General features: G+C 43.5%; 2 protein-coding genes across 3 annotated transcripts; both read right to left on the reverse strand.

Moving 5' to 3' along the window:
• Positions 1–104: 104 nt before the first annotated feature.
• LOC118415231 (LEM protein 2-like) lies at positions 105–6506 on the reverse strand. Of its 2 annotated transcripts, none has more exons than XM_035819643.1 (2): positions 5522–6506; positions 105–485 (listed from the first exon to the last, which is right to left on the reverse strand). In XM_035819643.1, exons 1-2 carry the CDS (start codon positions 6454–6456, stop codon positions 452–454), a joined length of 969 nt encoding a protein of 322 aa, XP_035675536.1. In that variant the 5' UTR covers positions 6457–6506; the 3' UTR covers positions 105–451. The 2 variants fall into 2 exon arrangements, with proteins under 2 accessions (XP_035675536.1, XP_035675537.1); XM_035819644.1 differs by lacking the exon at positions 105–485 and adding an exon at positions 546–594.
• Positions 6507–7649: 1143 nt separating this feature from the next.
• On the reverse strand, positions 7650–11064 carry LOC118416127 (5' exonuclease Apollo-like). Its single transcript, XM_035821202.1, has 3 exons — positions 10577–11064; positions 9537–9786; positions 7650–9035 (listed from the first exon to the last, which is right to left on the reverse strand). The coding sequence occupies exons 1-3, from the start codon at positions 10695–10697 to the stop codon at positions 8219–8221; spliced, it is 1188 nt and encodes a 395-aa protein (XP_035677095.1). The 5' UTR covers positions 10698–11064; the 3' UTR covers positions 7650–8218.
• Positions 11065–13160: the final 2096 nt, after the last annotated feature.

The raw sequence follows: 13160 nt of genomic DNA on the forward strand, positions 1-13160 counted from the left end.
CAGCAGTACTCTGGATACGTACTGGCCCCAGTACACACCGCCTGAAACACTGCAGAAAGGAAGAACAGCATCAGTACTGGCCCCAGTACACACCTCCTGAAACACTGCAGAAAGGAAGAACAGCATCAGTACTGGCCCCAGTACACACCACCTGAAACACTGCAGAAAGGAAGAACACATCAGTACTGGCCCCAGTACACACCGCCTGAAACACTGCAGAAAGGAAGAACACATCAGTACTGGCCCCAGTACACACCGCCTGAAACACTGCAGAAAGGAAGAACAGCATCAGTACTGGCCCCAGTACACACCACCTGAAACACTGCAGAAAGGAAGAACACATCAGTACTGGCCCCAGTACACACCGCCTGAAACACTGCAGAAAGGAAGAACACATCAGTACTGGCCCCAGTACACACCGCCTGAAACACTGCAGAAAGGAAGAACAGCATCAGTACTGGCCCCAGTACACACCGCCTGAAACACTGCAGAAAGGAAGAACAGCATCAGTACTGGCCCCAGTACACACTGCCTGAAACACTGCAAAAAGGAAGAACACATCAGTACTGGCCCCAGTACACACCACCTGAAACACTGCAGAAAGGGTTTGGTTTACAAAAAAAGTCATGAGATCATGTTCAAATTCAAAATATGCACCAGGCAAACATAATGATACAAATTTCCAAACATTTGATGAAACACATACATTATTTGTGCTATCCATAACCTGGGAGTTAATATCCCCAGAACTGATTGAACACATTGTCAGCACACATGCCCTTACCTGTACAGTCCTGTGACACATGTCAGCACAAATACCCACACCTGCACACCTGTACAGTCCTGTGACACATGTCGGCACACATACCCACACCTGTACAGTGCTGTCACACATGTCAGCGCACACACCCACACCTGCATACCTGCACAGTGCTGTGGTACATGTCACCACACATGTCCACGCCTGTATAATACTGTCCCACATGTACATGCTACATCTGTAGTGCTGTCACACATGTCAGCTAGTGCTGTCACACATGTCAGCACACATACCCACACCTGTACAGTCCTGTGACACGTCAGCACAAATGCCCACACCTGCACACATGTACAGTGCTGTGACACATGTCACCACACATACCCACACCTGCACACCTGTATAGTGCTGTCACAAATGTCAACACACACACACACACCTGGCACACATGTATAGTGCCGTGACACATGTCTGCACAAATGCCAGCACCTGTATAATACTGTCCCACATGTACATGCTACATCTGTAATGCTGTCACACATGTCAGCACACATACCCACACCTGCACACCTGTACAGTGCTGTCACACATGTCAGCACACACACACACACACACACACCTGCACAGTGCTGTCACACATGTCAGCACACACACACACACACACACACACCTGCACAGTGCTGTCACACATGGTAGCACACATACACACACCTGCACAGTGCTGTCACACATGTTAGCACACACACACACACCTGCACAGTGCTGTCTCACACATGTCAGCACACATACCCACACCTGCACACATGTACAGTGCTGTCACACATGTCAGCACACATACCCACACCTGCACACATGTACAGTCCTGTGACAAATGCCCACACCTGTATAATACTGTCCCACCTGTACATGCTACACCTGTACAGTGCTGTCACACATGTCAGCACACACACACACACCTGCACACATGTACAGTCCTGTGACACATGTCAGCACACCCACACCTGCATACCTGTACAGTGCTGTGACACATGTCAGCACACCCACCCACACCTGCACAGTGCTGTCACACATGTCAGCACACACACACACCTGCACAGTGCTGTCACACATGTCGGCACACATACCCACACCTACACACCTTTAGTCCTGTGACACATGTCAGCACAAATGCCCACACCTGCACACATGTACAATGCTGTGACACATGTCAGCACAAATGCCCACACCTGTATAATACTGTCCCACCTGTTCCTGCCACACCTGTACAGTGCTGTCACACATTGACAGCACACGTGCCCTTACCTGCACCCTTCTGGACCAACTTGACCTATATTTATACCTCAGACTTGTCTATGTTGACATAGCAGGAGACTTAGTCAAAACAACAGCTTAAATTAACCTAGCAGCTGATGCAAGCTGCAGCCAGTCTAGAGTTACTTACTGGCTACATCAATCCAATTCCCTGTTTGTCGGATATAGAGGTATATAAACGTTAAGTTGTTAACATTCAGAAAATCCTTCATTATGATAGGAGCTATAGTTAATCATTAATGTTCTGTGCCTGTCATTAACATATGATAAGTACATGTCGACAAACCAGGGTGGTACGTGTAAAAAATGTACACTATATAATTATAAACTCTAACTTTTTCTTGTAATTGAATGGCCTCTTGAAAGTGTTTCTATACAAAACACTGGAAAGCCTGTCAAACAACCAACATTTAAACATTGCTCAAACATTGTCATGTTCAACGCTGTGTCAACGGATGGGTAACATCACAGTTTCTGCCCCAAACATCTGCTTGAACATTAGAATATTACACATGTCAGGGCTCGAAATACTGGGGTTTTGTGCACCCAGGTGCACCCAAAATTGGAGCTGTGCACCCAATTTTTTTCTGTGGGTGCACAGGGTGCACCCAAATATTTTGATAGGCTTATGTATGTTAAGATGTCAGTATACTAAGTAAACACCCGATTCTTGACATCTGTGAGCTAGAAAGATAATAAAATGACTGTCATAGTACTTCCGATTTCTGAAGATACTATAATAACTAATCATAATGAGTAGGTTTGCAATTATGTTATTCTGATATTCTACTTTATTTTATGTGGTGCACCCAAAAATATTTTGGTGCACCCAATTTTCTACTTTGGGTGCACCAGTGCACCTATTCCCAAAAATGAATTTCGAGCCCTGCATGTAAGACCTACATGTACTAGTCAGTAACAGAAAACCTGTGGAAACCTTGTACATGTGTAATCAGTGACAAATTTCAGATATATGTACAGTAAATTCAGTTACTTTTGCACTTTTTCTGCAGGGTTTTTATTTTGCAATTTAGAGTGGGAAAGAGTTTTTTTTGCTATTCTTAATTTTTGGTTGAAACAATCCTGTACTACAGTATTCATATACACAAGCGAGACAAATTCATGCCATCATTTTAGTAACACTAACAGTGGGGATGTCACCTTGCAAGCGAAAACTGCACAACAAACCACAGCGAAAGTTTCAAGAGTTTCAGTAAACCTCGATCTTCTTCCGCACATCTGCTTGAACATTAGACCATGTATGACCCAGTTGAGTGTGTCCCAGATAGCAGCGCTGACTTTAGGACCTCTACAGTATTTTGGGCTGTCTGTGAATAAGTTCAGCTGTTCTGGAGTCCCACATTCAGACCAAGTTTTCAACCTTGTAGAAAGAAGGGTCACTGCTTGTCTCATCTCCAAGCAGATTCGGGGAGGGAAAATCGGACCATTTTTTGCCAGAAAAATTGTAATATTTCCTGGGAGGGAAACTTGTTGTGTTTTCTGGGGGAGAAAATCTTTTCAAAGATAATAATTTTGAGGGGGGATTCATCATTGTAATAATCTGGGAGGGAAAATTGGGACATTTCCTGAGAAGGAAAATTTTTTCAGGGAGGGAAAACTAACAATTTCTGGCCCAGAGAGAGGAAAATTGCAATGCTTTATACTATTATAGGAAGGAAACTTGTGACGTTGTCTCGCTAGACATCGTTAACTTGATAACGACCTCTTATAATGGGAAAATCATTAGGCTTAGATTTTGGCAGTCTGTTATAAAAACTACAAAACTTCTGTAATTGAAAACATCTCTAACACTTCACTACTTTCACCCTGAAGTATGTTATGATTTTCTTTAATAAAACTGCACTCCAGAAGATTTGCTTTCTATTTTCATTTATTTATTCATCTAAATAAACAAATAAATGAATAAATAGATAAGACTTGATTTTTCGAACATCTGCTTGGAGATGATTGCTTGTCCACCTCCAGACCAGACAGGCAAATATGCCAGGTGTTGATTCTAAGGTACATTGTCAATAAACACAGCGATAACAATCTGGGGACAAACATCTCATAACACTCTGCTCAGGGATAGCTGTTGCTGGGTTTAGCTCAAACTTGCAGGCTCAAAGTCAAAATACCACCTGCATAGACTGACTGCACAGGTCTCAAAATACAGCGTGCATATGTACTTTAGACTTTGATAAGTGCATTCAAAATTTGGACCTGTGCAAATATATATGACTCTCGTGCACTGAGGCATCATATAGTGTTAGATTACATTGTGTTGGACTGTGCAGGTAGTATTGTACACAAATGCATGTAGCATGTTTAGAGAGAAAAATAACATTGTATTACTTGTTAAAAATTTTAAAGTTAGCTACAGAATTTCGAATTCAAGTTCTGAGCAGAGGGAGCATGGTTTATATGATACCTTGTGCAACTTGGGCTAGAACTGTACTAAGATAATACAATACTACTGGACGTGCATCAAGCAGGATCTAGACAGACTGTTTACAAGTTAGGGGCCTTCACTTTTGACATGCTACAGTACTACCCATATTTATGATAATTCAGTGTGATATACATGTGCAGATTGATCTTGGATCCAGCTTATTAATATTATAATTGAACATGGTCCTTCTTTGTTTGTATTCTTGTTTTGTGTGTGTTTGCTGTATTGTCGATTGAAATTAATCTTTTTTAATCCAAATATCTATTTTCTGCAATATTTCAGCTAGCTCAATGACGTCTAGAATTTATTTCAATAATTTTTTTAGGTATAGCCAAAAAAAAAATAAAACCAAGGTAATTACATTATAAAACACTGCACTTAATAACTTAGTAGTAGTATTTAGTACCCTACAGTCCCTTCTCTGAATAATGTGGCAACTACTTGATATGACTAATAATACTGTAAGTCTTGAAATAGTCGCTGTGGTTTTATTTTCGTGGTTATCGCTGTGTCTTTCTACCGTGTGCTTTTGTGCTACTGTATTGTTTGGACCGCAAACTTTAATCACTGCTTAGACCTCCTTTCCAGCCCTAGCACAGAATTAAATCCATGCAAAAATGAATGAATTTACGGTACTGGTACTTGTACTTCTAGATTCAACTTCAGGGCCTGTTTGCAACATTTCTTTAATACCAACATCTACCTCAAGAAATATCTGATTGTCAAATGTTTTTGGTGTCTAGAGCTAAATGCTTGTTACTGTCCCAAATAATGGGACAACAGCCATCGAAAACAAACTCCTTGGAAGAGGGCCATGAGTTCAATGACCTTTCAAGGTTCCTTTTTGGCTGGGGTTTGATGACGTAAGGGTTGGCACGAACCAGTGCAGCTGTCCCAGCCAATAATGCATCCCCTTGTATATTTGTCTCGTAAAAATAAGAAGAAAAAAACAGGCATTGCGTGCGAAACAGCGCAGCTCGTGTGCGTGGTAAACTTGTTACCTGTTAAGGTCCTCTGCTGTCTGGAACTCCTTCTGAAGGATATCCTCCTCGCCGTTGTTGTAGTCCTTTGGGGCTGGCGTTCCGCCGTTCGGTTGTTGGGGGGTGGTGGAGTTGGGGGGTCTCCGATGGGTGGGGAGAGGGGGTCTGGAAAGGGGAGACGACACCCAAACAGTCATTTTACTCTGTTTCCTATTGCTGTGGATGTGGTTTGCATGGTTGGCGATGGGTTTGAGTCTGGAGTTGGTCGCGCCCATGTCGGGTGTGGATGTTTTTTTTGTCGGTGTGCTTGTTCGCGGAGTGGAGTTTTTGCTGGATCCCCACGTGTTGAGGCTGAAACTCGGCGGCGTCGCGTCGCCCGTCTTGTTGAATGTACGGTTCATATCAAAACTGTCCTGTCCGTTGACGCTCCCTTCGCCTCCTGCCGCGGCGTAGCTCGCCAGCCCGTCTGGCAGATCTCCGTCCGTGTCGGAATATTCCTCGTCGTCTGGCGTGGGTTTGTGATCGTGGACAGGCGGGGTGGCGCCTCGGCGGCGCACTCCAACAACACTCCCCAAAACACCACTTTTCCGGCCGGACCGGGAGTCGACGCTCACACGAGCCTTCGCGGAAGCTCCTCTAGAGTCTGCCACATTTTCGTACGAATTCTCGGACCTGTTCACGGTCCGGGAGGGTCGAGACTTTGGTGTCCGTCTGTGTCGGAATTTCTGGCCGTTCCTCTCGGCGGCTTCCCCCTCGCTCTCGTCCGAGCTGAACCCGATGAGTTTCCGCGACGGTTTCACGCCGGAGGCCGCTGTGGACGATTTCCTTCGCTGCGACCGAAGCTGTGTGAGCTTTGTTTCGTACAGGCGCCGTGTGGTCGCGGTAACGGGGCCAACATTTTGGCCTAAAGATTTCAACTCTGCTCGCAGCTCTTCATCCGTTAGCTGCGCCGCCATCTTGAAATTCTCCCGCCAAGTCCCGGATGTAGGAAGTAGGTCAGCTGAAGTCACGCGAGAATACCCGAGAGTCTGTCTGAGGTTTCGTTCAGATGAGATCAGATGACTTTAGATGACTTTCACTGTTTCGTAGTCTCCGGCGGGCCCTTTCTAAAATGATAGTAATAATGATCTTTTGAATAGAAAGAATATTTTGGAGATAATTTATGGCAAAATATTCTTTTATTTGGCAAAATGTCTATACAAGGACCTTTCTGATGAAAGCTCCTTGGTCTATCGGATCCCTTTAAAATCTAGACTTTAAAACCTGCTATGATTCCAGCAATCGTCTAACTCATGTTTGCTGTGCAATCACTGTTAAACGTTGTAGAAACAAGGTTCGCCATGCTCGGTCATCCTACTCTTTAGTGGTATGCGTAATATTATCATGGCTTTTCAAAAACCGAGAAATCACGATTCTTTTATAAGGAACACACCGTACTTTGTGGTAAAGTTTTCTCTATCATCAATATAGATGTTTCTTACTTCCCTAACCACTATAGCCCGCTATAGACATCCAAGGGACATCCCAAGGTGGGTGATCATAACATCACTTTCCTAGGCCTGCTTTTGCAAATTTCAATATTAGTCGCCAGGCGGCAGAGTGATCCACAATTGACATGGGCACGAAATCCTAAGTTGAACACATGACATGACATGGGTGCGTAGTTGCGCTGCGCAACGAAATTTTGTTTTGGGCGCAACTCAGCCGGTCGCGCAGCCGGTGTGCTTTTTTTTTTTTTTTTCGTTCTAAAACGAGTCAACGTACCAAGGTCTTATATAACGTACTTGAACGTACCAAAGTTTGCGATTGTGGCTGATTCAAAGTGCGCATATCACATTGGCATTATGTTTCTTCATTTGTATTGATTGATTTATTCTTTGGTAGCATCCCGACAGAGAACACAGTTTATCTGAAAAATCATGTCCACTGCAGGTAGTCTTCCGTGCCATGTAGTTTGAATACTAGTTGCTAGGAGGCACTTCATCATTAGGTTGTTCCTACAGATATATGACTTTACAATTATGATAAAGAATCTCAGTGAGACAGAAACTGATGTCCATTACAACAGAAATACAGAAGTACAAATATATTCTAATACATTTCATAAATAAATACACCTATAATTATATCTCTTACATCATGATTCCGGTATTTATATACTGTATGTTATATCACATTCGAATTTTTGTAATCCATTTTGCAAATATCTACGTAACCAGTTGGACTTACTCTAATGAATCATCTATCATGAGGCCATGATAATTCGATAATATGGATGACATCATCTTGTGACTCGAAAACTGATGCGAGCGTGCGAACAAAAAGTTTGGGAAAACGAGTCCTTCACCTAATTCACCTGTGTGATGTCTGTAAACAATGCAGACTGTTCTAAACAGCTCTATCTATTGTTACTTTCCTGTACACGGTACCTAAACCTCCTTCCAACAATCGTTTTATCTACATCCATTGCTTTTCGTCGTCTTGAAGGTCCATTTTAATCCCATGACGATCTATTTTTAAATGCAATGGTTCACAAGGCCCTATCTTTGTTGCAGGTTTTTAACACAGACTTCAGATGCATTATACGGAGAACACGTGCTTTCGTATCAACAGCCATGCAATGTTTTCATCTTTTTCAATTGCTCAATTTTCATCTCGGTGTAGTGGTTCTTTAAGTTTCGACTGTCATGGTTTCATTTTCTGGGCCTACTGTTACTGCTAGGTACACTTACGATTCTCCGATGTACTGTGCTCTGTACTGTCGTCATCTATATAATGTACGCCCAGCTTGGACCTCACTCTTTTTGGACCATCAAAAATGCTGGTGCCTTTTATTCTTCCTGTGGCGGAATTGGAGCCGTGGTACATAAACTTCTCGACAGATTCAGGAACCTGGAATTTTCTCTTTGCACTTGAATCGAGGTAGTTGTCGAAGCAGTGCATGTCTGCTCTCCGCTGCAGCGATGCCCCAGACTCACCCTTACCGTTCCCGGCTCTCACCACAGGGATGATGGACCTAGGCTTGAGCCTGGACACGAACTCGTGTAACTCTCGGTGCGACGAGTGGTCAGAGTATGGGACGATGTGAACGTTCGGTATCCCGTCCAACCCAGCATACATGGATGACGCTATGATGGCTATTGTGGGTTTCTCTTTGTTCCACCTGTCAATGTTTTTCCTGGTGATTTGGTACTTTAGAGCGACCCTAATCCTGCCTGCCTCAGGGTCTGTGGTGAAGACGTTTGGCAGTTCCAACAGCTTCAAGGTTTCCAGCCTCTGTGGTGTCACCACCACCCAGGTCTGAAATGTCTTGGCCAGTTCCACGAGCATGTCCTCCTTCCCTAAAGCATTACTAGACACGCCCAATACAATGTCGTGCCCTGGGTGACGAGATATGATATCCTTTATCATCTGCGTGGCTTGTGTCCTGGATGGAAACTCACACTCCGGGCTGCAGTAGGTGTTGTCCAGGTACAGTACATCTATAGACTGTCTTTTTGCCAGGACATCGTGCCCAAACATTTCTGAGCTGTATCTGGAGAGGTTGGAGAAAACAAGCAAGAGTTGCTTTTTCCCGGAGGAGTTGAATGCATTAATGCAATATGTAAATGTAAGATGCTTGACATGGTCTTCTGGGCTGCTACAGTGGTTCGGGTGGCAGGGTAGGAGCGACACCCGACATAAGTCAAGTCAAATGTATCTCCACGTGTTTAAAAAAGAGAGGTCATTACTATATATAGTATATGATGTTTCTTATAGGAATACATAATATTTTAGTCCATTCTCCATCTAGTCTATAGTTTGAAATTACTATATAGATTGTATTCAATTTGTACACTTTTGTATTGCAGTCTCCTTTGTCGTAGTCTGTATAGACTGACTGACAGAGAGAGAGATTGAGTTAGACCACATGTGGTCTTTTGTGCCTACGGGTACGAACATGCAATAACTTGACGATTATCAATCAAATACATGTTTTAGGTTTGCGAAACTTAATGTATCGAATAAAGTAGTCGACTCGTGCCCAAGGCCGTACCTGAAGTCTCCCGTGTAGAAGATGGATCCAAAGTACCCCTGAAACAGGAACATGACGGCACCCGGACAGTGGTTAGCATCAAACACTTTCACCGTCATGGTCTCCTGTCTCGTCTCGTCCAGGGGCAGTATGCGGCTCTCCCCCACCGCCAGGGGGCGCACCAGTTCTGGTGTGATGTCGAACTTCTGTTTCAGCAGCTTGGCTGTAACCTCCGAGCAGTAGATGGGATGTTTCCATGATGGTGATAGTCCTGAGAAGATGGTCAGCATTGAAATAGTTTTACAAGGAAGATCACATGACTTCTCATCACGATATTTTACAAAGCTCCAAGTGTTCAGAAACGGCAACATTTCCAAACAGAAATAATCTTGTTCTCTCTATATATAGCCTGCTACAATAATCAATATCCATTTCCGGACAGAACTACAGATCAAAACCGCCCAACTGTGAATAATATTACATTTCAAGTTTGTTATTTATATATCCTATCGTCTCTTTTATACTCTATGTAGTAACTTTACACAGCCCGCGTTGTCGACGTAGTCTGTGAAAAGGCTAGCTTCCAATCTTTGCGAATTGATCCTGCCAAGTTTGCTTTTATTACCTGAAATTAGAAGGTATGATAGCAAACAAAATAGCAAACAAGTCAGTGAACTATCCGACGCAAAATGATAATATAGACGGTAATATGATGCTCACAGAAGTTGATGCTTTAAACATTATAATAACCGCGAGAAGCTGATATATTTGATCTTGTACATAAAGGAACAATAACGATGACAACAGAAATCCAACAAGTTCAAATACAACAATATGCATCACAGAAATTCAAATCTAATGCAACAAAAATTCAGGAATTTCACATTTGACGACGGGGGGTGTATGTTCCTGTTTTATGTTCAAGGTATTGACCCAGCCCTTATGCATCAAACTGGTTTGATCAGGTGTAGTTACTATGATACATCTACGAAAAATTCCAATATACGAAGACTCAATCGTCATAGATAAGCCGGATAACAAAAGCTTAAGAGCTTAACTACCTGACGTATGATCGGCGTGCATGTGTGTCAGGAAGAAGAGTCTGGTTCCTGTGCGGTCACACTGTCGGGATCTCCAAAAGTCCACAGCGAACGGCGTGTAGGGGATTACATGGCCATTCATCTTCAACGATTCCAAGTCTGTTGTACCTTAATACAGAAGAGATCTTGTTAAAGTTTACAGACTAAGTCAAATTTGTGCACCAAAACGTCCCACAAACAAGAAGTATGTGTCTCTGATTTTAACCTGAAAATGCTTCAGGTTATGTCCGTTAAGTCCGTTAAGTGGCGTCACAATCGTTTCTTTAATCAAAGGTTGTCTGACCAGTGGGTTTTTTTCATGAGTCATATGTGTGAGTCACTATTGAACTATGAACTTTCACATCCGGGACAGTGAAAGTGAACTTTCGTTTTCACAGCGATGATCGGGCATGGGAGAGGCCATATGGATATCGAGCAAGATAAACAAACAACTTGCTTTTTTTTCATGTTTTTTCTACTCTGTTTTTGGAACAAAGTGGATTGAAATTACGTTTAGAGTGCCATATGCTGTCAGATACGTTTGTAAAATCAGATAAGCCCGCCGTTTGTTCTCAAAGCATAGGTTTCGGTGGGGAGTAGCTTGTGGTCTCAATTTTTAATGTCTGTCCTTCTTTTGCTGTCGCTGGTAGCTTTCTCAACGACAGCTTGGTAACCTGCCCTACGTTCTTAATTTTAAAAGACACTGATGATCGGGGTGTAGTGCGCACCTAAAGACATACCTTGGAACCAGACTGATACCTAGGGGCGGCAGGCGGTGTCTTCGGTTCGGCGGCTCAACGCAATCTGCCCGCCAATCTAACTCAGCGCTCCGGGGAAGTTTAGCCCGAGGGAGTTTAGCCCTACTGGTACTGGTAGCGAAAACCGTTCCTTCGAGCTTAACTCCCCGAGTGCTAATTTTAGATCGGCGAGCAGACTGCCCTGGGGCGCCAAAGAAACCGTCTGCAGCTGGCTACCCGATCGGCCTGGCACCCAGGGTATAAAAGACGCTATTTTTCGGTATTATAAATGGACCGTGAGCTTCAATGTTGTGCCTCCGGATCCACAGCGCCACGCGATATTTAGTCATTTCTTCGAATAGACGCAACAAAGTCACTTTAAACAGTATGTACCATCTACCCACGTCCTCTACGTAATATGTATTTTTCCAACTCTCACCCAAGTACACTACTTTCTGAACAGAATATGACTTGACTCTCGAACGTAAGGCCATATTGTAGTTGAACTGAACCAAACAATGCATGAGAGAAAGCCTCTATAATTAAGCACAAAGAACTGTTCTTGGCTTTTCAATCAGAGCCTAGCAACAATCGCCGCGCACACGACACGCCTAGAATGAACAAAAAACATAAGGTGGGGGCACACCTGCGTATATATTTAAGTCCGTATGAGGCGCGCATGGAAATATTTGCCTCCACCAGGCTTCACAGGTCGTTGGAAAAATAGTAGAAATTGGACAAACGTAAACAGTTAACATGTCAGACGAGTTAGCTGGGTCGCTAACCATACTTCTCAGTCAGCTAACTCATCTGGCATGTTATGTATCTATATTTGTCCACATTGTACTATTTTTCCCGCGACCTGTGGAGCCTGGTAGAGACTAAGAGCTTCAAACGCACCTCAAACGGACTTGAATATATACGCATGTGTGACCCCACCTTATGACTCGTAATAGCTTCCTCAAAAATTCAGTGGATACATTCCCACCTGTGAGATGGTGGCGCAAACCCGGTTCGATATTGGCGAGTAGACTGCTTTTTTTTTAAATCAATTTGGATAGCACACGCTGCAACTAAATCATATCTGAACAATCAGAATACGATAGTGCTTCATTATAAGCCAAATAAAGTTACGCTGTGTACTTTTCAGGCGGAGTGGAGCTTGTAACACGTTTCGTTGAACGTGTCTTGAATGCTTTGAGTTCAACGTGGATTTGTTGTGGAACGAAGGCTCGATATTTGATAGGTTGGGGCGTAGGATAGAGACTCTGCTCCACTCCAACAAACTCATTTGCACACATAACATCTGTAGGAACAACCTATTAATTAAATGTTGAAGTGCCTCCTAGCTAGTCTGTGTAACGCAAACTCCACTGTCCAGGGCTGTAATTAGCCCTTCCCCGCCGGCGGATGTTGGGCGGGCTGCTATAAGTATCCAAACTACATGGCACAGAAGACTACACGAATCTGCAGTGCAAATGATTCTACAGACAAAGAGGCTGGTTTAGACACGCGTTTGGGGCCTGCATTGGTGCGTATCTCCTACTCGGTTCCTTTTTGGGCCTCGTTAATCTTTACATACATAAAAATACTGCAAGGACAATGCTGGGGTGACAGTAAAGAGGGAAGGGCCAAGTCGCTTGTCTGTCAAGTTCATGGTGCATGGACGTGGGATTTACCTACTTCAAAACTTCAAAGTTAGGCGCACCTGGCTCAAACTTGAACAAGCTTTCCTCCAAGCAAAGGTTGGGTCAGGGGATAGTAGTGGTCTTAAGGGAGCGGTTGGGGTTAAACTCATCTTTTTTCTTCACAAGATGAATATGTATATA

The sequence above is a fragment of the Branchiostoma floridae genome, chromosome 5 (genome assembly GCF_000003815.2).
Source record: "Branchiostoma floridae strain S238N-H82 chromosome 5, Bfl_VNyyK, whole genome shotgun sequence".
In the NCBI taxonomy this organism is placed as follows: domain Eukaryota; kingdom Metazoa; phylum Chordata; class Leptocardii; order Amphioxiformes; family Branchiostomatidae; genus Branchiostoma; species Branchiostoma floridae.